General features: G+C 42.9%; 1 protein-coding gene across 1 annotated transcript in view; it reads left to right on the top strand.

Moving 5' to 3' along the window:
- ankrd6b (ankyrin repeat domain 6b) overlaps nt 1-25,557 on the top strand; it is a 208,458-nt gene that overhangs the window by 142,961 nt on the left and 39,940 nt on the right. Inside the window, exon 3 of the mRNA XM_067984888.1 lies at nt 13,220-13,593. Within this exon, the coding sequence (XP_067840989.1) occupies nt 13,474-13,593 (120 nt within the window). The 5' untranslated portion in view covers nt 13,220-13,473. The remainder of the gene's footprint in view (nt 1-13,219; nt 13,594-25,557) is intronic.

The following is a 25,557-nucleotide window of genomic DNA, read 5'->3' as shown; positions in this document are numbered from 1 at the left end:
CTTGTGTCACAGCACATCGGAACATCAAGCACTGCGCCACCTCAAAATCTTTGAGACTAGCAATACTTTAAACTTTAGTACAATGATTCCTCATTTCACTGCTAGATATGGTTCTTACCTCATTGTTGAAATATTTTTATCCTTCTTTGGACTAATTATTGAGTTTAAAGGAAATTAGATTTCTATGTATAAAAATTTAAATAGTGCTAGTGTTCATTGGAGCCATGACAAGTTCCTTACCATCGATGAATTTGGCTGCTGTATTTCCTACATTACAACAGTGACTGCACTTCAAAAGTACTTCATTGGCTGTAAAGCGCTTTGTGACTTCCTGAGATCGTGAAAGGCGCTACAGAAATGCAAGTCTTTCTTTCAATTAACATTTCCACTAAAATGGAAATTCTTGAAATTCTAACAAGTAACCTGTTTAAACATTTGTTTTAATTTATATCAAATTAGGTTTACCAACTACTTCCAATGAATTATAGATTGGTAAAAGTTCTAGCTAGTTGTACTATGCGAGTTGTGTTTGCTAACATGGACTGATGACCAGTGATCAGTGCAGGCCCAAACCACTTTATCATTGGTAAAGGGATACTGCAGCTTTAATGAGTAGTTGATCTGGTACAGAGTAATTAAGTTTACAGAATTTCTGTGAGAAAAAGCTGTTGAGGATTTTGCACCACTCAAACGGTTAATGGGGTACTGTTGCCAGAGGGTGTTTACGTAACAACTTTCCAATTTGTTTTGTAGTGATTTGATGGCAGCTGTACTAAATTAGGTTTTCTCATCTCAACATTGCCCCACCTCTGAGATGAAATTTAATTTTGCTCGCTGCAAAGCTATTTGAGTTCAGACTACATAAATGTCCCACTGACACTGAATTGAACTTTTTCACCCCCAGGGTGCTCTGCAATATGAAGGGTTACCTAAAATTTTCTAATTATGAAGCACCATCTGGTTTATAAAGAAGGGAATTCCAAAATTCCACCTAAAAGTGGCTGATTCAAACTAAACAATCTTGATTAAAAGTAATTTTAAGTAGATTTTATGGGTTAATTGGTATGGTTAGACAATCGCTAACCTGAATCCCTGGGGCGCTATGAGTAAAATTACTTGTGAGAATTTTCTGTATTTATAACCTGCATTTTTCTTCCACTGCTGAAGATACCAGTACCTTGCCCAAATGGTCATTTTTTATTGCGAGTCTAAAATGTCATCAGGATATTGAATCGTGGAGGGCATCACAACTGGACCTAGTTCTGTCCTCATCTGCTGGCTGCACATCTGTACTTTGTAGCAGGGACCACTGGATAGCAATCAGAAGTAGGAACTTTCTACCTCCCCCACCCCACCCAGTCCCTAGCCCACGGGTGCTGAGGCTATTTGTAGCATTCCAACTGCGGTGTCAACTGACATTAGCCAACGCAGCCCAGAATGGGAATAAAACCTGAAACCTTATGATTTACAGCTTGCCCTCTCTTGAATGTGCACAAATCTTCCGTGAAAATGTCAGCTGCCAACTTATTGTAACTGGATGTGCAGTAATTAGCAGGAGGATTTCACTTGCATCATTGGAGTACAGACAATCTCCTGAGAATGTGTAAATGAAATATTGGAGCTCACTCCACTTTCTCAATACTGTCATACATACTAGAGGAACATAAATCATACAGGGTATGGCATGGTCCACTCATTTCCTTCAGGTAAAGGAACCTGCCACCCTACCTAGTCTGGCCTACACATGACTTTAGTTCGCACTACGTGGTTGACTCTTAATGCCCTCTGAAACAGCACCTCCTCAGGGCCACTAGGGAAGGGCAATACATGTCACTTTGCCAGTGTCGGCCCCCCCAGAGATTTTTTTAAAAATTACTAGAGAGAGTTAATTGACTGGATCCAACGCAAGAAACCCTAATGTAACCATAATAAAGTGGATGTTGAACCAATAGCTTGATAGGAAGTTTCAATCTACAGTGTTGCTATGGCAGATATTGTGTACTGTATCATTTTATGAACAAAAGTGCTGAAATAAATGAAGTAAGTAACTAACTGTTGTTTACCAGTATTTCTTTCTCTGCTCTGAAAACTTGCAGTTTTTCTGTTCTTTAGCAATTTCAGGTACTGTATTCAAATCAGAATTTGAATATTTTCTTAATGGTGAGCGACTAGAAGCGTTGGAGGAGCAAAGGGCTTTAGGTGTCCATGTACACATCATTAAAAACTAGTAGGCAGGTACAAAAAGTAATCAAACAGGCTAATGGAGTGTTGGCCTTTATCTCAAGGGGATTGGAACACACAAAAGTGAAGAAGTGATGCTTCAGTTCTTTAGAGCCTTTGTCAGACCCCATCTGGAGAACTGTGTTCAGTTTTGGCCACCGCCAAAGGGAGAATATATTGACCTTGGAGGAGATATAACATAGATCCACCAGAATGATACCAAGACTTAAAGGGTTAAAGTAAGAGGACAGGTTGCATAAACTTGGTTTGTATTCCCTTGAGTTAAGAAGGTTGAGAGGTGATCTAATTGAGGTGTTTAACGTGATAAAAGGATTCAGTAGTGTAGATACAGAGAAACTGGGGGAATCTAGAAACAGGGGCATAATCTTAAAATTAGAGCTTGGCCATTTTGAAGGAAGCACTTTTTCATACAATTGGTAGTGGAAATCTGTAACTGTCTCCCCTAAAGGCTGTGGACGCTGGGTCAATCGAAATTTTCAAGACTGAGATGGATAGATTTTTGATGGTAAGGGTATCAAGGAATGTGGAATTCAGGTACAGATCAGCCAGGATCCAACTGAATGGGCACAACAGGAGGAGTTGAATGGCCTACTCCTGTTCCTATGTTCCTTGCATAGATTACTCTAGGTGTTATTGAGTGACAGGAAGGTCTACCAACTCCCGTACATTTGATAGGAATCGCGTTGGAAATTGCAGAGTCCTACCTTCCCACCGGAGAATCCTGATCTCCCACGTTTCTGCGTTGTGCTGGTAATTCCTGGCACTACTGTTCCTTTTGCTCATTGGAGAGTACATAAAAATCTACAGGACTGGAAAAGACCATTGGGGTGAATCTGGCTAGTCCCAATGTCTAGAAAATATCATATCCTGTGAGACCTCTCAATCAGATTTGATGTGTTTATCTAACTCTGTCTTGAATTTGCTGATACATTCAGCTCCCTGGGCAGTTTGTTCCAGACGTTCACTACCCTCTGTGTAAAGTAGTTAAATCAAACTGCCTTTTCACCCTCTTATTAAGTTTGAAGCTGCTCTCTTGTAAAAATCTGTGACTGTGTTCAACATTTGATGTTTATCTTGTCCTTCAGGATTTTGAATACTTCAATAAGATGACCCTTAAACCTTTTTTCCAGTGTAAACATTCCCAGCTTCCATAGCCTCTCGTAATTCAGGTTCCTAATCCCAGCTATCACTTTAGTTGCTCTGCACTGCACCCTCTCCAATGCCTGGATGTCTTTCTCAATATAGCGACCAGGTTGTACACAGTACTTCATGTGGGGCCAGACCAGCGTTCTACAAAAACTCAGGATAATTTCCTGAGATTTGTGCTCTATTTCTCTGACTATACAGCCCAAGATCCTATTTGCTCTCTTTACTGCTGCTGCACATTTTGCTGGTAGCTTCAGCTATTTATCCACCAGTACCCCCAAATCCTTTGCCTGTGTTGTGTCCTGTAGAATAAACCATTTCGCTTATATTGGCATTATTTATTATCCTTTTCCAGTCTCTTGACTTTGTATTTGTTGACATTAAATGATCTGTGCCACTTATCCCCCTAACTCCCGAATCTATCCATGTCCTTCTATATTTGATCAGCTTGTTCCTAGTTCCTGGCAGTTCCTCCCCTTTTGTTATCATCCATAAACGTGGAGAGCTTTGTTTCTGTCCCCACTTCCAGGTCATTTATTTATATTGTACACAGCTATGGCTGCATATAGTGACACCACTGTTCCTGGCCAGAACGTAGATGATTGGGTAATTCCCCCGTCAATCACTGCTGAAAGTGACTAGGATTGATTTTACGTATATAATTTGTCTGTAACTGTCCTCCCTTCACTGCATTTCGCTGGAGAAATCACCCTGCTTTTATCGTAAGAAGTTGCTGTGATTTCAGTCATGAATTCTGTTAACTCTAGTTTGTAGAGACTCTTTTCAAATAGACTCTGTAGACTGTTTGCTTAGTGCACTGTTTAAATAGGACTGTGTATAGTGACACCACTGTTCCCGGCTTGTTTGCTGAGTAAATAGACTTTGTTTGCTATGAGTCCTGTCCCATCTCCAACTCATTGACTGATAATGGTGTCAATAGACACTCTGAAGAGCTACAGCCCAGTACTGATCCCTGAGGAACCTGCTAGTTGTCTCATTCCATGCTAATCTGGCCCTACACACAACTGCTTTGCCTCCACTGCTTCAGCCAATTTTAAATCCATTTCAGAAGTACTTCTGCCAATTTTAAATCCATTTCAGAAGTACTTCTGCCATGTCTTCCAACATTGAGAAAGAAAGAAATAAAGAACAAATTTGCATTTAAACAGCACCATTCACGACATCAAAGGCCTCTGGTACCTTGCCGCTTGTCATATGTGAGTCTAAATATTTAGCATCAGTAAGCAAATCAATCAAGGCTGGGCTTACCAGCTCTCTCACAGATGAAATTGGAATCTCGTGCCAATGGATGGTCCCCAATTCCCATAATGTGGATTGGCACAGAAAAGTCTCTACCTGTAATATGTACCGCTCTTCATTATGGAAGAGGTTCTATGCCTGTGCGCAGGATCTACCAAATGGGAGTGTACATGTGCATAAAAAATATTTGGTAGGCAGACAGGCTCACAGCATTTTGTAATTAAACTGCTCTAGCTACCCCACCGTTCAAGGAGAAGCTGGTGTAAACCCATGTGCCACCATTGCACGAGTGCTGCACTTCTTGGGTTCCCCCTGGGCGGAGCCCAGTATTAAAAAAATCCTGTTAAGTTTGCACTTCTGTCCCTATCGGGTAGAATTCTGTCCAGTTAAACAGATGCTCATTTGGTTGGTAGACCTGTACTAACATGCAGGAAAACGTGTTAGTCATTGCTTTGTTGGATTGGTGAGATGGACTATAACATGGATTGAAATCAAACTCCTGCAAGATAACAGTTGTAAACTGTCAAAGTGCATCTTGTAAAATCAAAGGATCGCTCAACAATTTGCTTACAGGTTATCAACACTTCTGCCTTCCCTCTGGAGATTTACTTCAGCATTATTATGAAAGTTGTATAGCAATGTTTATATAACAATAGTGACTGCACTTCAAAGTAATTCATGGTTTCTGAATTGCTTTGAAACGTTCCTGAGAGACCTGATCAAGCCCTTGTCTTTCTTTTGCATGCAGACACAATATTTAATTTAATGCAATGCTCTCCAGCTTTGCAAATGGAACCTGTAGAGGATGGATAGAAAGACTTGCATTTATATAGCGCCTTTCACAACTTCAGGACGTCCCAAAGCGCTTTACAGCCAACGCAGGTTGCCAGATTTATAGACAGCAGCCCAGGGTGTCAGGGCCTTTGTGAAACCAGAACATCTTGCAGCATCCTGCAGCTCTGTGGTTTTCAAAAACTGGCAGCAAGAATGGCATCTTACAAAAGATGATTTGTAAGCTAAGCACTGCAACCATACAACGAGGGAGGATGTTTGTACAGATCCTGCCCAAAGCGAAGTCTCCCGTTCACCTAGGTTGCCAGAGAAGGGCAAGTGCAGCAAGAAGCCAAAGGAGCAGCAGCACATGACAACCAGAGGGCCCCGGTCCCACAATCACCAGCAATGAGGAGGATCAAACAAAGTCCATCAAGAACAATCTGGAAGAGTCTGAAGCTGCCACTTATGCCACAACCAGCGCCTGTAAGAACGTAGGCAGACAGTGTCCATGGAGGAGGTGGTAGCTGAGGGGATCATTGGGGAATGATCAGTGGTAAGGAGGAAGGATGTGAATCATATGTCCCATGGAAAAAGGGAAAACTGCAACCCCCTCAGGCACAGGTTGGCAGCATGCTGCCACAGTAAAAAAGGACAGCAGCACTGGAGATCACAACTCTCCACTTGAGCATTTTTCTCTTTGAGCCCCAGCAGATATGTAAACATATCTCGTGAAGCTGCACTCTTCATGTCCTCGGGGTGGTCTCACGAACCAGTCGGCTGTAAGCAGAAACCTTCCATGGCTTTCACCTTACCTACTTTCTGTGTAATATGATTAACCTTAGGCAAAATTGCAAATAAAAGTTTTTTCTGACATTGGACTGAAACATGTTTGGGACAATTGTATTCTGATCATTTATTGTATGTATTAAAAAATGATTTTTGATCAATCTGAATTTACATGTAACCTAACATCTTTTTTGTCTACTAAACATTGTCTACTGCCAATTTTTGTGATCTTTGCTGCCAGAGGATGCCCATTTCCTGGGTCCAAAGGTCAGGAAAAAGGGGGCAGATCTCTGCCCTCTTTGCATAGACCTGGGCAGGGCAGGGCATGTACTGCTACAATAGGTGCAGACCAAATGTAGCGCTACTAATGAGGTGGCAGGGCATCCTCGGCTGCCCGCCTGTTTCTCCTGCAATTATGACAGGGGGGCATCCAGAAATGAGCCTAGAAACTTAGGGACGCACAGAGGACACAGGGAACCATCCTTGTTCTTGAATGTTAAGACTCAAGCCTTCCATTTAAGGGATGCCCAACATTGATATTAAAGAGCCATAGAGAGTCATAGAGTTATACAGCACGGATAGAGGCCCTTCGGCCCATCGTGTCCACGCCGGCCATCAAGCCCTGTCTACTTATGTATCTACTGTGGAGATACATAAGCCCTGCCTTATGTATCTCCACAGTGGCTTCCTTTGTTTAAAGATGTACAGAGAGATCAAAGATTCACTCAGCATCACAGTTACATTAGAGTGCATAACCGACTCACTACAGAGATCCATTGTAATTTAACCTACTTTACTAAGCACGGCCCAGTTTTGTTAACATCTTTCACACTGAAACTGGTAATTTTAGAAAGTAGAAAATCTCCGAATGTGATAAATTAAGATGTTGCAGCCTAGAAATTGCACTGTACAATATTATTGTACAAACAGTTCATGCATTTGTATCAAACATCTTTTTATGCTATTTTAATGTAGGCAGGTTAACATCACACTTAGAATAGCAGATAGAGAAATTTGATATGAATGCCTACAATAGTATTATAGTATCAGTTCTAGATTTCAGTTTTTATGCATTGTGCAGTACTGTATGGTTAGTCACAGAGTCCAAAACTTTGAAGGTTCTAAGTAATGTAAAGATTCATAAAGAAATTGGTGATTTTAAACATTGATATGATAAATTCAGTATTTTGCAGTACAAAAGCTCGGGCAAAATGATCTTGTAGGACTCTAGCGTTTTAAAAATGGATTTAACCAATCAAATTATAACAACAGTTGGGGGTATATTTTCTTCTAGAGAAAAGGGAAATCAGTTTTATACCCATGTCAACTTATTTTTTTGCTAAGATCCGAGAATGGGGGAAAATACATCCCAATGTCTTCTATGAGTGTAGGCTTTTTAAGATATTCAACAAAATGAGCACATTCCTGTTATGCTGGTGCCCACTGAATATAATTTGTGCCTTCCCAATTGGTCCCTCACCTCCTCCCCTCTGCCCTTGTCCCCATACTCATCCATCCTGGTCATTTCCCCCTGGTATGGCCACCATCCTCCCTCAAGTCTAAGGGGCACAGACTTGAGTGTATCTGGCACACAACTGGCTTAGCCATCCATCACCAAATCTGGCTGGACCACATCAAGTACAATCGAACCTCATCCTCTGCCCATTACTCCAGGTACATCCTGGGAAGCAGAGAAAACCCCTTTCTTTTTTTCTCCACTACCCACCATCTCCTTAAATCCCTCTTCTCTGCTCCTACACCCTCACCTCCAACAACGTGTGAAGAGCTCATACACTTCTTTGTCACTGAGGTTGAGACCATACGATCAGCTGCGAATGCTGCTCCCCCCCCACCCTTCTCTTGCCCACCAAGCTCCTCCTAGGCTTCCCCCTTCTCAAGACTGCCTCTTTCTCTAGTTTCTCTCCTATCTCCCCATATGCCCTCTCCGAGCTCATCTTGTCCATGACTCCCATCTCTTGCTCATTTGTCCCCATTTCCACCAAACTGCTGACTACCAACCTTCCCTTCTTGGCATCTGTGCTAGTTGATATTGTCAATGGTTCCCTCTCAGGTACTGGCCCCCTCCCTTTCAAAACCGCCATCATCACCCCCTCCTCAAAAGACCTAGCCTTCACCGTACTGTCCTTGCAAATTACTGCCCCAGCTACAACCTCACTTTCTTCAAATTCCTGTAACCTCCCAAATCTCTGCCCATCTTTTCAGCAACTCTGTTTGAATCTCTCTAATTAGGTTTCCACCCCTGCCACAGCACTGAAATGGCCCTAATTAAAGTTACAAATGACATCCTCTTTGACTGTGACCATGGTGCATTGTCCCTCCTCATCCTCTTTGATCTTTCTGCAACCTTTGAGATGATTGACCACACTATCCTCCTCCAATGCTCTCCTCAGTGGGATTGCCTCCACTTAGGACCACTTTCACTTATCCGATCATAGCAAGAGCATCTTCAGCAATGGTTTCTCTTCCTGCCCCTGCACTGTTAACTTCTGCAATTCCCCAAGGATCTTTCCATTACCCCCTCCTCTTCCTCATCTACTTGCTGCCTCTCAGCTTATCATCCAAAGACTCGATGTCACCTTTCACATGTACACTGACAACACCCAATTCTCCCTCTCCACCCCTTCACTGTGTAGGGTCGCCTGACCTGTTGGCCTCTGACCTTGTCGGATCCGGATCCGGATCCGGATCCTCTCCTCAGGGATGCCTGGTTTCGCTCCAGGGTCAACCCTACTCCTGTACTCTACAACCTGACTGGAGAAAGGGGCCTCTCTTTTATGCTACTTTTGAGGCTGGTGACAGAGGCTATTATTGACACAGGTGTTTGACCCTATGAGGATCTTGCCAAAAGGTGTAGTGGCCAATTGGGTGTCGAGCATCTTTCAAGACAAAGGAATAAGAGTTGGCCTACTCCATATCTCATTGATGGACACAGGGTAATGGAGTAGCCCTCCCCAATGCCATACCCCCTTGATTGACCAATTACCGGTTACCACCATTCCCACAAGTCTGGCCCCTCATCTTATCCTGTAGTGTTTCTCTCAAAGCCACCTTTAGCAGCTTTTTTAAAATTCATTCATCAGATGTAGGCATCACTGGCAAGGCCAGCATTTATTGCCCATCCCTAATTGCCCTTGAGAAGGTGGTGGTAAGCCACCTTCTTGAACCGCTGCAGTCCATGTGGTGAAGGTTCTCCCACAGTGCTGTTAGGTGGGGAGTTGCAGGATTTTGACCCAGCGACGATGAAGGAACGGCGATATATTTCCAAGTCACATGCTTATAGACCAGCTTCTAGATCTATTATCTTATACTCCTGTCTGGGTTCCAGGCTTGGAACTCTAAGACTCCATTGTCTCATATGGACAGTTAGGTTCTTATCACGTGGACATGTCTTCGTGCTGCGCTGGCGATTTTATATTTTACTTTTATTAGTTTTAATGAAGGATTTTTAAGGGTTTTTGCAAAGCTCGACGGATTTCTAAGTTGTGTGGTTAATTGCTATATATTTGCTTATTTAGTATAAAGAGAGAAGTGTGTTCGTATAAGGATAAAAGAAGGTACATGTCCCCAATACATGTGGTACAATGAGTCAAGTTACAGGTGTGATTACAGCAATATATTGGTTAACAATCATCAGGTATATGTTTGATTAATACAAAAGGTGAATTGCCCAAACTACATGGTCAATACAGATTCATCAGGTGATGGTATAATCTTACAACTGTCTGTCATGTCTGCTTATCCAACATCCAATTTTGGATGAATCGCAATTTCCTCCAACTAAACACCGGGAAGACCGAAGCCACCGTCTTTGGCTCCTACCACAAAGCCTAGCCACCGATTCCATCCCCGTCTCCAGCCGCTGCCTCAGGCTGAACGAGATCTTTCGCAACCTGGGCATCCTATTGACCTTGGGCTGAGCTTCTGACCCCATATTCACTCGATCACAAAGATCTCCTACTTCCAGGTAACGTTATTCCCTACCTCAGCCCATTTGCTGCTGAACCCCTCACACAGACTCGACTATTCCATTGCTGTCCTGGCCGTCCTCCCATCCTGAGGAAATTCTATCTGCAGACTTGGAGTATCATTCAAAGCTGATCGTTACTGAAAATCTATATGTACACTTTACCACTGGGAAAAGGAATATTCTAACCAGCTGAAGAGGTTGGATGACAACCAACTTAGCATGTAAGAATTGTCACTAAAAGATCCACTTCCTACAAGACAGATGTTAACATGCAATGATTCCACCACAAAGTTGTCTAATACCTATTTCTGATGATTAAGGACATAACTTTATCCTGTAACTCAGAATGAGTAATGTCTGCGGTTTGTAATCCTTTTGGTGACTACTAACCACAATCTGCCAATAATTTAAATCATTTTTCATCCTGAAAGATAAGAACCATTTCCGTGGTTTGGGTGCACTAACGTTTTTTTTTAAATGACATCTGCTACCTTTCAAGTTCTGCTTCATCGCATGGTACGTAAGATATTTGTCAACGTAAATGAATGAAATGATCATGTGACTCAGCCTTTAAAAATGCTACCAAAACCACCTTGGTCAGTGAGCAATATATTGTACTGTATATTGTATTGTGAAAATTGTTGTACATACTAGTCTATGATGAGAATGTACTAAAAGTGGTCTTAACATGTTTTATGCGGTTGAACACGGTATGAACCACCTAATTGATGATTGGGAGGGTCTCTTTTTTTGTTATTTTCTTCCTCGCCTACTGGAGGTCATTTTATGGCATATACCTATTCTCCAACAAGGAAAGTGCAAGCATACAACATACAGTCTCTGCTAATGTCACACCTGAACTGGGCCTTTACGAGGAACACTTTAACTTTTTCGTAGGCTAACTGTTTTGACCATTTGAGGGCAGCCATCAAAGTGGAAATCCTGGCCAGTTTTTACCTTCTGAGATGCCTGGACTAATTGTAGTATATTTGTGTTTCTCTTGTTGAAATCTGCAAGCTCAGCTCAGCACAGATCAGGGTTTGAACTGCCTAGTCTGCATGGTTGGTACAATCAGTAAAAATCACAATTCTCAATAGTTTAAAACAAAATCCAGCCATTTTATACCATATCACCTTTTCCATTACAAAGTATGTTTGGATAGCTGACTGGTCTGTTGTACTGACTGAAAATAAAAATTTGATGGGTATATCAATATTATAATTGGTTGTTTATATTGGCCGCAATGCTCCTATAACTTGGATTTTTTTTTAATTGAGAAGGTTAGATGAAGGGCTAAGTGTATAGTGCGGGATACCACAAAGATTGAAAAGAGTAGGAAAGAAGGTGAGCTAAATCGACGAATACTTCTTAAATGACTCCAAACTTGTTTTTTTAAAGGCTGCAGGAGAAAGGGAAAGCTGAGAGAAAAAAATGAGTTCCACAGTGTAGGTTGAAGTCCTAGGAAAGAAAGAGTTAAAGGAGATGGTGCGATAAGCCTTGATTTCAACTCAGTGAAGTTGCAGGGAGGCAGAAGAGTGTGTAGAATCACACATTCGGAACTTGGGAGAAACAAGGAAGCAACGACCATAGTGATAAAATAGAGGATCTCCAGTCAGATGACAAGCTTTTTCTTTTAATAAGGAAAGGGAAGGGAAGGTTACCATGTCCCAACAATGCTACCGAATGACCTTAACACTAAACTGAAGAAAAGCTTCATGGTTCCAGGTTGCCCACTTTCAGAAACAAAAATGGTGGTACTAACTTTTAAACTGAATTCATGCATGATAATGAAAACTAAAAGTTGCAGTAGCACTGAAATGCTCGCTTGCCAAAGCTATAAGATATCTGCTCACCATTGTCAAGAGTCATGGATATTGTAGATGCAAGCGGGCATTTTAATTTGGACTGTGATCACAGGACTGAGAGAACATGAGTACAAAATTAAGAAACCTCAAATGACACTGGAGAAATTCATGTTCACACAAATATACTTGTCAAAATGCTGACAATACAGAAACAACACTGAAAATTGACCATGGCATTTAGTTACACTGAAAGTGCGGTGGACACAAGCTTGTAATAACTTAAGCTGCAGCTACAACCTTACAATATCATTGTATAGTGGAAGATTGTGATGACATTTTGGGGAACGTCCCTCATTTCTTGCTGAGAAAATGAAGACCAATATGGGGATGTATTAAAATTCTCTGCAAATAAACCTGATTGTTGAATTGGTTTCAATTTGTTTATGTGGTTGTCACAGTGACCTGGAGGCACATTTCACTGAACCACTCTTCTCTCAGTTCCCTACCAGTTCATGCTGCTATTCTTTTTCTTCCCCTTACCGTTACTATGGGTGATTGAACCTACATCATGCTGTGGATGGAATGTCCTGATTTTGCATTACACTCATGAAATTACAGCGTAGGGCAGAATTTTAATCTCTTGGAGCAGCATCTTCAGATAGTAGTGAGGGACGATTGGGGAACAGGACTGATTCTCATCCCCAAATGTGGACACAAGGTTTGAAATGCTGTTCATGTAAAATATAGTCATTTGGTATGTACATGCAAAGAGTGACTAACACATTGAATGTACTTGTGCATGGTATAGTGGAGGCTAAATTCCCGGAATCATTTAAAGGAGACTTGCATATTATGATGGGCGGCGGGGGGAGTGGGGGGGGGGGGGGTTTCTAGATGGATCAGCTGAATGATTGCCTCATTCGTATTTATCTTGCAATATTGCTATAATTTGTTTTCGACTGGGCCGCAAGATGGAGTGCAGTTAAAAGCGGATCATTCCACTGCAGAGGACTTATTTTTAAGCAGTCAGTAATCTGCTTTTTAAAATGCAATTGCTCAAATTCCCCTGGAAATAAATGAAATATGTCACATGAAACAAGCATGCTCCAGTCCGTGTACTCATGTCATGGCGTTGACAAACAGCCTTTATAATGTTGTACAACGATTATAATCCCTCCGCTCTGACAACTCAAGAACTGTTCCATATTCAATTTCACAGGTTGAGAAGATGATGATGATGATGACGTAGAACAGATGTTGTAATGCATGGAGCAAGTTAAATTGCACCTATCTGAAGACATCATGAACGACCATGTGATGAAACCACCTATAACAGAGCACAGCCAATTCAAAGGTGCCTTGTTATCCTAAAAAAAATCCCTGGAGTCCAGTATCCAAGCATTGCAGTTCTGAATTTCATTTTACTGACAGAACCTGTCCATTGGTTGCCCTGAGCACCTCCTTTTCTAATTCATGAGCCAGAGGGATGCAGTCGCTCAGCTTTCAGAACGGCTTCTCATAGCTGCACACAAAGGCCAGACAGAGAATGTGGTGCAGCTCATCAACAAGGGGGCCAAAATAGCCGTCACTAAGGTAACCACATTGAATTGGTATGTGCGTGTGTGTTTCTGTTCCTCCCCTCTCCAGTTTGGATGTTGCAAACCTAATTATCCATTCTTTCCATGTACAATAAGTAGCATTTAAGCTGACCCTGGCACATAACTATGCTTGAGTTTGAACAGACTATCCTCTGAATGGCATGAATATCTTGGATTTGCAGTATTGTACTGCAGTATGGTCTGAACTTATGTGAGACTAGTTTTGCATCTGTGTTGTCATATTTATGGAGTGTCTATAATATTGTATGGAATTCAATCACCGCAAAGACTCACCTGATAACAGTTATGTAACGTATAAAACTGAAATTCAGATCCCAATCAATGAACATAGGAACATAGGAACAGGAGTAGGCCATTCAGCCCCTCGTGCCTGCTCCGCCATTTGATAAGATCATGGCTGATCTGTGATCTAACTCCATATACCCGCCTTTGGCCCATATCCCTTAATACCTTTGATTGCCAAAAAGCTATCTATCTCACATTTAAATTTAGCAATTGAGCTAGTATCAATTGCCGTTTGCGGAAGAGAGTTCCAAACTTCTACAACCCTTTGTGTGTAGAAATGTTTTCTAATCTCGCTCCTGAACGGTCTGGCTCTAATTTTTAGACTGTCCCCTACTCCTAGAATCCCCAACCAGCGGAAATAGTTTCTCTCTATCCACCCTATCTGTTCCCCTTAATATCTTAAACTTCGATCAGATCACCCTTTAACCTTCGAAACTCCAGAGAATACAACCTCAATTTGTGTAATCTCTCCTCGTAACTTAACCCTTGAAGTCCGGGTATCATTCTAGTAAAACTACGCTGCACTCCCTCCAAGGCCAATATGTCCTTCCGAAGGTGCGGTGCCCAGAACTGCTCGCAGTACTCCAGGTGCGGTCTAACCAGGGTTTTGTATAGCTGCAGTATAACTTCTGCGCCCTTGTACTCCAGTCCTCTAGATATAAAGGCCAGCATTCCATTAGCCTTATTGATTATTTTCTGCACCTGTTCATGACACTTCAATGATCTATGTACCTGAACCCCTAAGTCCCTTTGGACATCCACTGTTTTTAACTTTCTACCATTTAGAAAGTACCCTGTTCTATCCTTTTTTGATCCAAAGTGGATGCCTCACATTTGTCTACATTGAATTCCATTTGCCACAGTTTTGCCCATTCACCTAATCTATCAATATCACTTTGTAATTTTATGTTTTCATCTACTGAAAAACCAGAAAGACTGTGATATCCTGTTACCCATTTGGTGTATTTAGTGCTGTTTTTAACAGCCCGTCCTGTGGCAAGTAGCAACAACGCGCTTATGAAAAGAAAAAGAATAAACTTGTAGCATCCTCAGATCATCCCAAAGTGATTCATAGCCAAAGAATTGATTCTGAAGTGAGGTCACTGTTGTTAAGTAGGTAAACACAGCAACCAATTTGACCTACAAACAGCAATTACCAATAAATCTGTTTTTGGAGGTGTTGATTGAGGAATACATATTGGACAAGAGACCAGGGAGAACTCCCTATTCTTCAAATAGTGCCATGGGATCTTTTGCATCCCCCTATACAGGCAAATAGGGCCTTGGTTCATCATTTTATCTGAAAGATGGAATCCCCAACCATGCAGCACTCTCTCGTGATGCCTTATGATGCTATGTACCAGCTATCAGAAGGACGTGAAAGACTCACTCTGTGCTGAAATGTATCAGTATCACAAGGTACTTCATTTTTCCTTCACTTTCCTAAAAGCAGTGACTCATGATGTGGGCACTGCAGTTATCTAATACCTCATCGAATTAGCCATTCTTCATGCATGAACCTGGACAATAAGTTGGGGGCATTATAGCCGTTGCAGGAGGAGACACTGGATAACAATTAGGAACAGGGATCATGGTTGCTATCTTTCCTGTCCCTCAACCAGGAACATTGAAGCCAGTATGCCAATTATAATACCCCCACTGCCACCCAGCTGAGATCACCTAATCACAAATCTGGTCTACAAGACTCAGTACCATACCAATCACCTTCTGAGCAAAACTAGGCACTTCATTTAATACCACACCCGAGAACCAATGAAGGTTGTATGATTGGAATTTGACCCTAGTATGGGGAGTTAGGGGACTACAAAGTAACAGGCACTTAAAATTAAAAGATGCTGTTGGAAAGTAGAATTAACAGCATGGAGAATGATTTATTTAGTGAAAGCACAAATGTACAAAGGAAATCTTTCCCTTCCCCTATCATGTTGAAGAATTTTGCAAAGTCACCGTGGTTTTAAGGATGGTGATTTAGCTAGTATAGAGACAATGAAACATAGATAGCTTTTACTTAGATGATATTAAAGTTCCAAAATTACAAAACAAGGTAGCAATGGAAAAAGCCCATCCACCTTCTAAAGTGTTAATTGTTTAATCGACCCAGGCCATCACATTTATCACAAGCAATTTTGCCATTGTCAAAGGTTGGCTATCCATTCTACATTGATGAATGGCTGTTTGATCTAATATAATTATGAGAGATGCAACCATTGGCTGCCTTTTGTTTCAGTACAGCTGCAGAAGTGGACCCATGCAACCTTGACACAGAACAAAGATTCAAACACTATCCTGGGGTAATGTCTTTGATTAACAGCTGTGTCTGAGACCTTTGAGGAGACAGGGTCAGTGATTAGCTGTAACCCTCTTTGATGGCAGTTCAGTGGTCAGAGTTTTCCTATCACAGAGTATGGCAGTCTACAGTCAAGTGTTTCACTCTTATAGCCAGCAGCCTAAGAGCAGTGTGTTTTAAAGTTTTAGGCCACACCAGCCACGGAGCTAGGCCAGATAGAGGTTACAGCAAGTAAACTTCTGTTTAAAGTCTCTGTTTAGAGAGAAAGTGAGTAGTGCCTTTATTATTTTAAGTAGTGGTGTGTTCTTTTTGGTTGATGGAATTGTGGTTAGTTGTTTACATATCTACATAAGTACAGTCTGCAATCACAGAATGGTGTGGATGGGTGGTAAATTGTTGCTCTTTGGATCTTGTAGCATGTTAGAATCTTCCTTTCTCCAGGATGAGTGGGTCTGTCCCTGATACAATTAGTATTATGTTCTTTGCAGCATTGTGTAATCTTTTCCTGTTGGCTGGAAAGAAAACAACTCTTAAATATGCAAGATATATGCAGTGCCAAACATTAGTTCCTGTAGATGATGACAAACTTTCATGGCTATATTCACTCTTTATATTGCATCACCTGTTTGAACAAGGGGACAGACTGAATTTATCATTTTTATGAGGTCAAATCCTGGCTAATGACAATTTTGCTCTTCCACCCCCACATACACCCCCAGAATAGGTCCAGTATAACAAGACAGGTAAAGGAAGTAAAAAACTGTGTACACTAACATTCTCAAGACATCTTTTGAATGTTGGGGTCATTCAGGAGATGTCCTCTAATCGGTACCATGAAAAGTGGAAAAAATGTTTTGTGCTAAGAGACAGTGACGTTTGGAGGAGAGCATATGACCCATGACTTTCTCAGTTTACAGTCCATTTGTGCACATCCTACATGCACAGTACAACGCCAGATGTGAGTCAGTTGTCCACTTTGTGTACACTAGGGAATTAATCTGACTGCTACTAAGATGAGAGAAAATAGCATTAAGGACAGTTAAACTGTTACTGCAACAAACCAGGTTTTAGGCTTTAGTTTATCTGTAGTAGCAGAAACATTCTTCTTTATGAAATGAAATTCATCTTCTTTCTCTGAGCGGCACATAGGGGGAGACCCCTTTCTCCCACTGCTTTTACATCCAGCAGATTGTACTCTGGGTTGTTTCTGTAACGAAGACCCCTTTTATGCGGACGGGTTGTTAGCTTAACTCACTACCCCCTACCAGGAGGTCCAGCTAGATACGATGTAGGATGTGGGGGGGTCGCCATTCAGCTCCCATCAGCTCCCATCGGACACAAGTACCCCACCAGATGGCAATCCAGTATTCAGAGACCAGAATCCTGGTCTCTGCTTGTAATGTATGTTAATTATCATAAAACTAATTTTGAATGGAACCCAATAAGAATCGGACTAATTGCATTAACTCCAACATTGCATTAACGAAAAGGGCCTTTGAATTGATTAAAGGATAAAAGTTCTTCTTGTGCTCACAGTTATGAAAAAGTTCTTGAAACTCCATTTCAACATAGGCTGTACTCACCATTGAAACAGCTGTGAATGTCAAAGCTTGACTTGAAGCAGCAGAGGCCTGGAAAGTTTATAAAGAAATCTGAATTCATTCTAGACTTTGCCACGTTGCTTAGACACCAGACATTCTTTTAGTAGGGTACCTGAAACAGAACGGTGGCTTGCCTCCAAGCATTTATGAAAGAGTCTCTGTTCACTGATATTGTGACAACCTGTTCCCTTAAGCTCCAAAGCAGGGTCCTCATTAGGTGTTTCAGGATACAGATATGGTTCTGTGTATAGCTTTTTCGGTGTTGAATGTGCAAGTACAAGCCTACCAGTCATGTGTGCCCATTCTTTTGTATTGAGCTGATCTGTTCTCAGAGCAGACAGAAGTAGGCCTTAGGACCCGGAGAATCAATGCAAATTGTATTTGCCGTGCCTTAGTATTGAACTTGGACGGTTAAAATACAGTGCTAACAAGACATCTCAATTATATTTTGAGCTATGATAATTACCATGTACACATGCCAGTACAACAGGATATTTATGCCACTGTTTGGTCATCTTATACAGGAATATAAAGCCCTGAGGACTGAAGATAGGAGAGCTCTTTACATGTAACACTTGCTTCAACTTTTCGGTTACGCTTGCTTTAAAATGAAAGGAAATGTGTAAGAAGGAAGATAAGGAATCTTTTCATTTTAGTTTGGCACTTGCTGACTACACTGGCGCTGTGGCTGGGACTGGGATTGGGACTGGGACTGTGGCTGGGATTGGGACTGGGACTGGCGCTGGGACTGGGACTGGCGCTGGGACTGGCGCTGGGACTGGGACTGGGACTGGGACTGGCACTGGGACTGGGACTGGGACTGGCGCTGTGGCTGGGACTGGGACTGGGACTGGGACTGGCGCTGGGACTGGCGCTGGGACTGGGATTGGGACTGGGACTGGCGCTGGTACTGGGACTGGCGCTGGTACTGGGACTGGCGCTGGGATTGGGACTGGCGCTGGGATTGGGACTGGCGCTGGGACTGGGACTGGCGCTGGGACTGGGACTGGTGCTGGGATTGGGACTGGGACTGGGACTGGGACTGGCGCTGTGGCTGGGATTGGGACTGGCGCTGGGACTGGCGCTGGGACTGGGACTGGGACTGGCGCTGGGACTGGGACTGGGACTGGGACTGGCACTGGGACTGGGACTGGGACTGGCACTGGGACTGGGATTGGGACTGGGATTGGGACTGGCGCTGGGACTGGGACTGGGACTGGCGCTGGGATTGGGACTGGGACTGGGACTGGCGCTGGGATTGGGACTGGCGCTGGGACTGGCGCTGGGACTGGCGCTGGGACTGGGACTGGGACTGGGACTGGGACTGGGACTGGCGCTGGGACTGGGACTGGCGCTGGGATTGGGACTGGCGCTGGGACTGGCGCTGGGACTGGGACTGGCGCTGGGATTGGCGCTGGGACTGGGACTGGCGCTGGGATTGGGACTGGGACTGGCACTGGGACTGGCACTGGGACTGGGACTGGCACTGGGACTGGGACTGGCGCTGGGATTGGGACTGGGACTGGCGCTGGGACTGGGACTGGCGCTGGGGCTGGGACTGGCGCTGGGACTGGCGCTGGGACTGGGACTGGCGCTGGGACTGGGACTGGCGCTGGGACTGGGATTGGGACTGGCGCTGGGACTGGGACTGGCACTGGCACTGGGACTGGGATTGGGACTGGGACTGGGACTGGGATTGGGACTGGGACTGGGATTAGCGCTGGGATTGGGATTGGGACTGGGACTGGCGCTGGGATTGGGACTGGGACTGGCGCTGTGGCTGGGATTGGGACTGGGACTGGCGCTGTGGCTGGGACTGGGACTGGGGCTGGGGCTGGGACTGGGACTGGGACTGGGACTGGCACTGGGACTGGGACTGGGACTGGGACTGGGACTGGGACTGGGACTGGCGCTGGGACTGGGACTGGGATTGGCGCTGGGACTGGGATTGGCGCAGTGGCTGGGACTGGCACTGGGACTGGGACTGCGATTGGCACTGGGACTGGGACTGGGACTGCACTGTGACCATGGCTAACAAAAGAAATTAAGGATAGCATTAGAAAAGAGGAATCATATAAAGTTGCCACAAAAAGAAGCAAGCCTGAGGATTGGGAGCAGTTTACAATTCAGCAAAAAGGACCAAGAGATTGATTTAAGAGGGGAAAAATAGAGTATGAGAGTAAACTTGCAAGGAACATAAAAGTGGACTGTCAAAGCTTCTACAAGTATGTAAAAAGAAAAAGATTAGTGAAGACAAATGTAGGTCCCTTACAGTCAGAAATGAGAGAATTTATAATGGGGAACAGGGAAATGGCAGAGCAATTAAACAAATACTTTGGTTCTGTCTTCACGGAAGAGGACACAAATAATTTCACAGAAATGCTAGGGAACCAAGGGACTAGTGAGAAGGAGGAATTAAAGGAAATTAGTATTAGTAAAAAAAAGTGCTGGAGAAATTAATGGGACTGAAAGCTGATAAATCACCAGGGCCTGATAATCTGCATCCCAGAGTACTAAAAGAGGTAGCCATGGACATAGTGGATGCATTGGTTGTCATCTTCCAAAATTCTATAGATTATGGAACAGTTCCTGCAGATTGAAGGGTGGCAAATATAACCCCATTATTTAAAAAAGGAGGGAGAGAAAAAACAGGGAACTACAGACCGGTTAGCCTAACATCAGTAGTGGGGGAAAATGCTAGAGTCTATTATAAAGGATGTGATAACAGGGCACTTAGAAAGTATCAACAGGATTAGACAAAGTCAACATGGATTTATGAAAGGGAAATCATGTTTGACAAACCTACTGGAGTTTTTTGAGGATGTAACTGGTAGAATAGATAAGGGAGAACCAGTGGATGTGGTTTATTTGGATTTTCAGAAGGCCTTTGATAAAGTCCCACATAAGAGGTTAGTGTGCAAAATTAAAGCACATGGGATTGGTGGTAATAGACTGGCATGGATTGAAAATTGGTTCAGACAGGAAACAGAGAGTAGGAATAAATGGGTCTTTCTCGGGGTGGCAGGCAGTGACTAGTGGGGTACCACAGGGATCAGTGCTTGGACCCCAGCTATTCACAATATATATCAATGATTTGGATGAGGGAATCAAATGTAATATTTCCAAGTTTGCTGACGACACAAAACTAGGTGGGATCGTGAGTTGTGAGGAGGATGCTGAGAGGCTTTAAGGTGATTTAGACAAGTTGAGTGAGTGGGCAAATACATGGCAGATGCAGTATAACGTGGATAAATGTGAAGTTATCCACTTCGGAAGGAAAAACAGAAAGGCAGAGTATTATTTAAATGGTGATAGATTGGGAAATGTTGATGTACAAAGGGACCTGGGTGTCCTTGTATACCAGTCACTGAAAGCAAACATGCAGGTGCAGCAAGCAGTTAGGAAGGCAAATGGTATGTTGGCCTTCATTGCAAGAGGATTTGAGTACAGGAGCAAGGATATCTTACTGCAGTTATACAGGGCCTTGGTGAGACCACGCCTGGAGTATTGTGTGCAGTTTTAGCCTCCTTACCTAAGAAAGGATATACTTGCCATAGAGGGAGCACAGTGAAGGTTCACCAGACAGATTCCTGAGATGGTAGGACTGTCGTATGAGGAGAGATTGGGTCGACTCGGCCTGTATTCTCTCTAGTTTAGAAGAATGAGAGGGGATCTCATTGAAACATATAAAATTCTGACAGGGCTAGACAGACTGGATGCGGGGAGGATATTTCCCCTGGCAGGGGGGGTCCAGAACGAGGCGTCACTGTCTCAGGATACGTGGTAGGACATTTAGGACTGAGATGAGGAGAAATTTCTTCACTCAGAGGGTGGTGAACCTGTGGAATTCTCTACCACAGAAGGCTGTGGAGGCCAAGTCACTGAATATATTTAAGAAGGAGCTAGATAGATTTCTAGGCACAAAAGGCATCAAGGGGTATGGGGAGAGAACTGGAATATGGTATTGAGATAGAGGATCAACCATGATCATATTGAATGGCGGAACAGGCTCGAAGGGCTGAATGGCCTCCTCCTGCTCCTGCTTCTATTTTCTATGTTTCTATGTTTGGCTCCTGCTCATAGTGGTCTGGGTGCAGGTTGACCACTGTTTTTGAAAACTGAACTTGCGAAGCTCTGGTTTGGCTCTGTGTTTGGTAGCAGCGTTGCAAGTACACGAGTTGACCTGCACTCAGAGTAGGGTTGCAAATCTGGTAGGATGTATTCCTGGAAGTTTCATCACATTACTTCCTGCCTCAAACTGCCCCACCCTGTCAAACAGCCTTTTTATCCATCTCCAATATTTTCATAACTAATAAATGAAAGTGTATAAAGAAAATGAAAAAAACAGACAATGATTTTTAATGGCCCAATGATTTTCCTCTTGGATTGATCGCAGCAGTGTCAATCGCAGGAGATTAATCTTTAATTGCTGGAGACTTCAGGACATTCCTGGAGGGTTGACAATCCTAGCTCAGGGCACAGTAAGTGGGAACGAAATACAGAACGAGTCACAGCTACAAGGTGAATACAGTCAGCAAGTAAGGAGCTGAAAAGATCATTCTTAATCCCTCTTCTTACTTGTTTCCTTTTGTTTTAGAGGAAGCATAACTAAAAAGATTATGAAAGACTACCAGCGGGATAGCTTTCAGTACAAATACTCCTCACTGCAAACAAAGGTGTCTATTTTATTCCACTCTGCAGTTCTGGTCTCCTGCTGCACTTTCCGCACTGCCCGTCTCCTGCACCCTTCTCTCCAATATGCTAAATGACATTTCCCGGTGCTGGGGACAGCATGGTGACTGGTGGGGAAGCTGACCAGAACGTGGGAAATTTCAATCTTGTTTTTGAAGGTTGGACTGCTTGGGTTTATTGCCTTGAAAGTAGCAACAAAAAAATCATCAACCTGTCTGAGAAATAAGGACGGTTGTGTTCAGCGTGGTTGTTTTTATATGAGAGTATATACAGTACAAGGAAGTTGTCTTCTGACAGTAATGAACGCTATAAACGTGGAAAGTCCAGCAACTTTATAGAGCTGTTTACATACAGAATCTAAAGGTCATCTCTGGAACTGATATTTTCAGAGAATAGACCTTGTGGTTTTCTTGAGGTTATGGTTCCTTTAATTAAATGGTGCCGCAGGGGTTACTGGGAATGTGTTTTCTTTTACACTTCAATTTTCTGTTAAACAAAAGTGATGGGGTGTGGAAAGTTGAAGTATTTTTGAGCCCTGCAGCCCATAGAGATCTGTCAGAGTGGAGTTTAGCACTTGCCGTCGGATTGGAACAGTGTGATCTGTAATTACTTGACAGCTTGGCCCACGCATGCCGGCAACAATGGAGCTTTAACAAGTTCTTATCTGAATGTTACGTAACTTTCTACCGACTGTGTAATATTCTTAGCTGGTTTAGCAGAGAAGTTGTGAAGTAGTACACTTTGGAGAAAGAAACCGCGAAAGGACGTATACTCTACACGGTAAGATTCTGAACAGAATGGAGGAACAGAGGGATCTAGAGTTACAGACACACAGATCTTCTGAAGGATGGAGTGCAGGTTAAAAAAAAAGATTATAAAAAGAGAAATGATATTCTGGGTCTTATACATAGAGGCGTTGAATATAATATAAGGCAATTATGTTGAGTCTGTACAAGACATTAGTTAGGCCACAACTGGAGTACTGCAGGCAGTTTAGGGCATCCAGATTATAGAAAGAACACGAGAGCTATGGAAAGGGTAAAGTGAAGATTCACGAGAATTTATAACAGGAATAACAAAGGTGTTACTTTGGCACTCTCCACTGCGACAGCACAATTTGCATATTTAAGGAGAGTTGAATAATTGTGATCTGAGCCTCTGCTAACTCCTCTCTAGTTTCTTTCTACAGCCTCGGGTGCAGGCAATCAGGGCCCAATTATTTTTACCCACCCTGGGTTCTACTATTTTTTTAGAACCGACTGCTTTTCTACAGATATGTCAAATGATTGTTCAATGTTCTCTGCCAGAACACCTACATTGTCACTTCCACCATCACTTGTATAACAACGATTCAAAATATTTATTTAACATCTCTGCCACACCTTCACAATTAGACTCCCTCCACTTAAACCCTGAGCAGTCTTACCTTCTCTAACTATTCTTTTACTTTTTATGTGCTTATAAAAGACTGTAAAATTTCCATTTATATTATCTGCTAGTCCTTTTCATAGTCCCGTTTACTACTATTACTACTACAAATGTCACAAAGCGCTTCATGGAGGCATAATTAAAAATGGGTGCTGAGCCAAAGAAGGAAATATTAGTAGAGATGACCAAAAGCTTGGTCAAAGAGTTGAGTTTTAAAGAGGGCTTGGACATATATCGCTGTTCATCATCACGGGGTCAAAATCCTGGAACTCCCTACCTAACAGCACTGTGGGAATACCTTCACTACACGGACTGCAGCGGTTCAAGAAGGCGGCTCACCACCACCTTCTCAAGGGCAACTAGTGATGGACAATAAATGCCGGCCTCGTCAGTGATGCCCATATCCCCAGAATGAATTTTTTAAAAATGTTCCAAAATAATCAACTCCAGCAGTAGAACAGAAGAATTTTCAGGAACAGGAAACGTTAGACAGTCTCTAGCTTCACGTCATTTTATAGAGACATTGTGGGTATGTTTCCTTGATCAGTGTCCCTTCTGGTTCTGGGTTGTTGTTCACACCTTGCAACTAAAACAGAAGAGTTTAAAGTCTTGTCAGGAGGAACAGCGGTGCCATCTTTATGACAAAGCATTGGGCAAACCTTCTTTGTGTAACAAAAATAGAAGATTCTGGAAATGCACAATAGGTTAGTCAGCAAAAAGGGCAGTTGAACATCTTTCTTCAGAACTGGAGACCGAACAAGCATTTTAATAGATTCAGAAAAAAAGGGGGAAAGGAGAGGAAGGAAAACACCAGCAAATAACACATACTGCAATCAGAAAAAGGTAACAAAAGCAGGAAAATGTTAGAAGATATAGGGATATTCTCACAGGCAATCAGTGATCATTTGCCAAACACAGTGATATGACAAAATACCTCACTGTATTACATAAATGTCATCGCTCACTGCCACACATTACTGGCTGAATTTTATTTATCTGAAGGCAGTGCACCTGCCATGACCACCACTCCACTTCCCATAAATGTTATCAAACATACAAGAACAAAGGCTGTGCCTGACCAGAATGAGATCGCAGTTTAGATGATGAACTGATGAGTTTCAACACATTGCAATTTGGCAAACACAGAATAAATATTTGCCAAAAACGTTTCAATAAAGAATGCTCCTCTTTAAAAGTGATCCAATCACATAAAAGTGATCTGATTTTTGGGAAGCTAAAAATAATGATCGTGTATGAATCACAGTGGTAGGTAATTGCACTAGTAATATAGACCACCCCGCACCCCCCCCCCCCCCCCCCCTTTAAAGTTAGAAATGGGGCTTTTTAATAGTTGCTTTGTTCCGGGAGTGGACTGTCTGTCATTCACTCTGGGTGGCAATATCTGCTCTGGCAAAAACTGTTGAAAGATCAGGAATTCCAGCCTGCAGCCCTTGGCGCTGACTCCGCTCCCAGAGTGAAGCAACAGTGTAAGTTGGGAGCTGGAGCTGGGACTGGCAAGATCTCTCTAAGTGGCTTGCAGCAAAACTTCACACTGCAACAGCCGATTTGGCATGCCAAAAACATGTACAAATTTTGGTACTGTGAAAACACTTGCCTATCTCAT

The sequence above is a fragment of the Heptranchias perlo genome, chromosome 5, assembly GCF_035084215.1.
Source record: "Heptranchias perlo isolate sHepPer1 chromosome 5, sHepPer1.hap1, whole genome shotgun sequence".
NCBI classification, from domain to species: Eukaryota; Metazoa; Chordata; class Chondrichthyes; order Hexanchiformes; family Hexanchidae; genus Heptranchias; species Heptranchias perlo.
The sequence above is the reverse complement of the archived record's forward strand: the minus strand, read 5'-3'. Positions and strand labels throughout refer to the sequence as shown.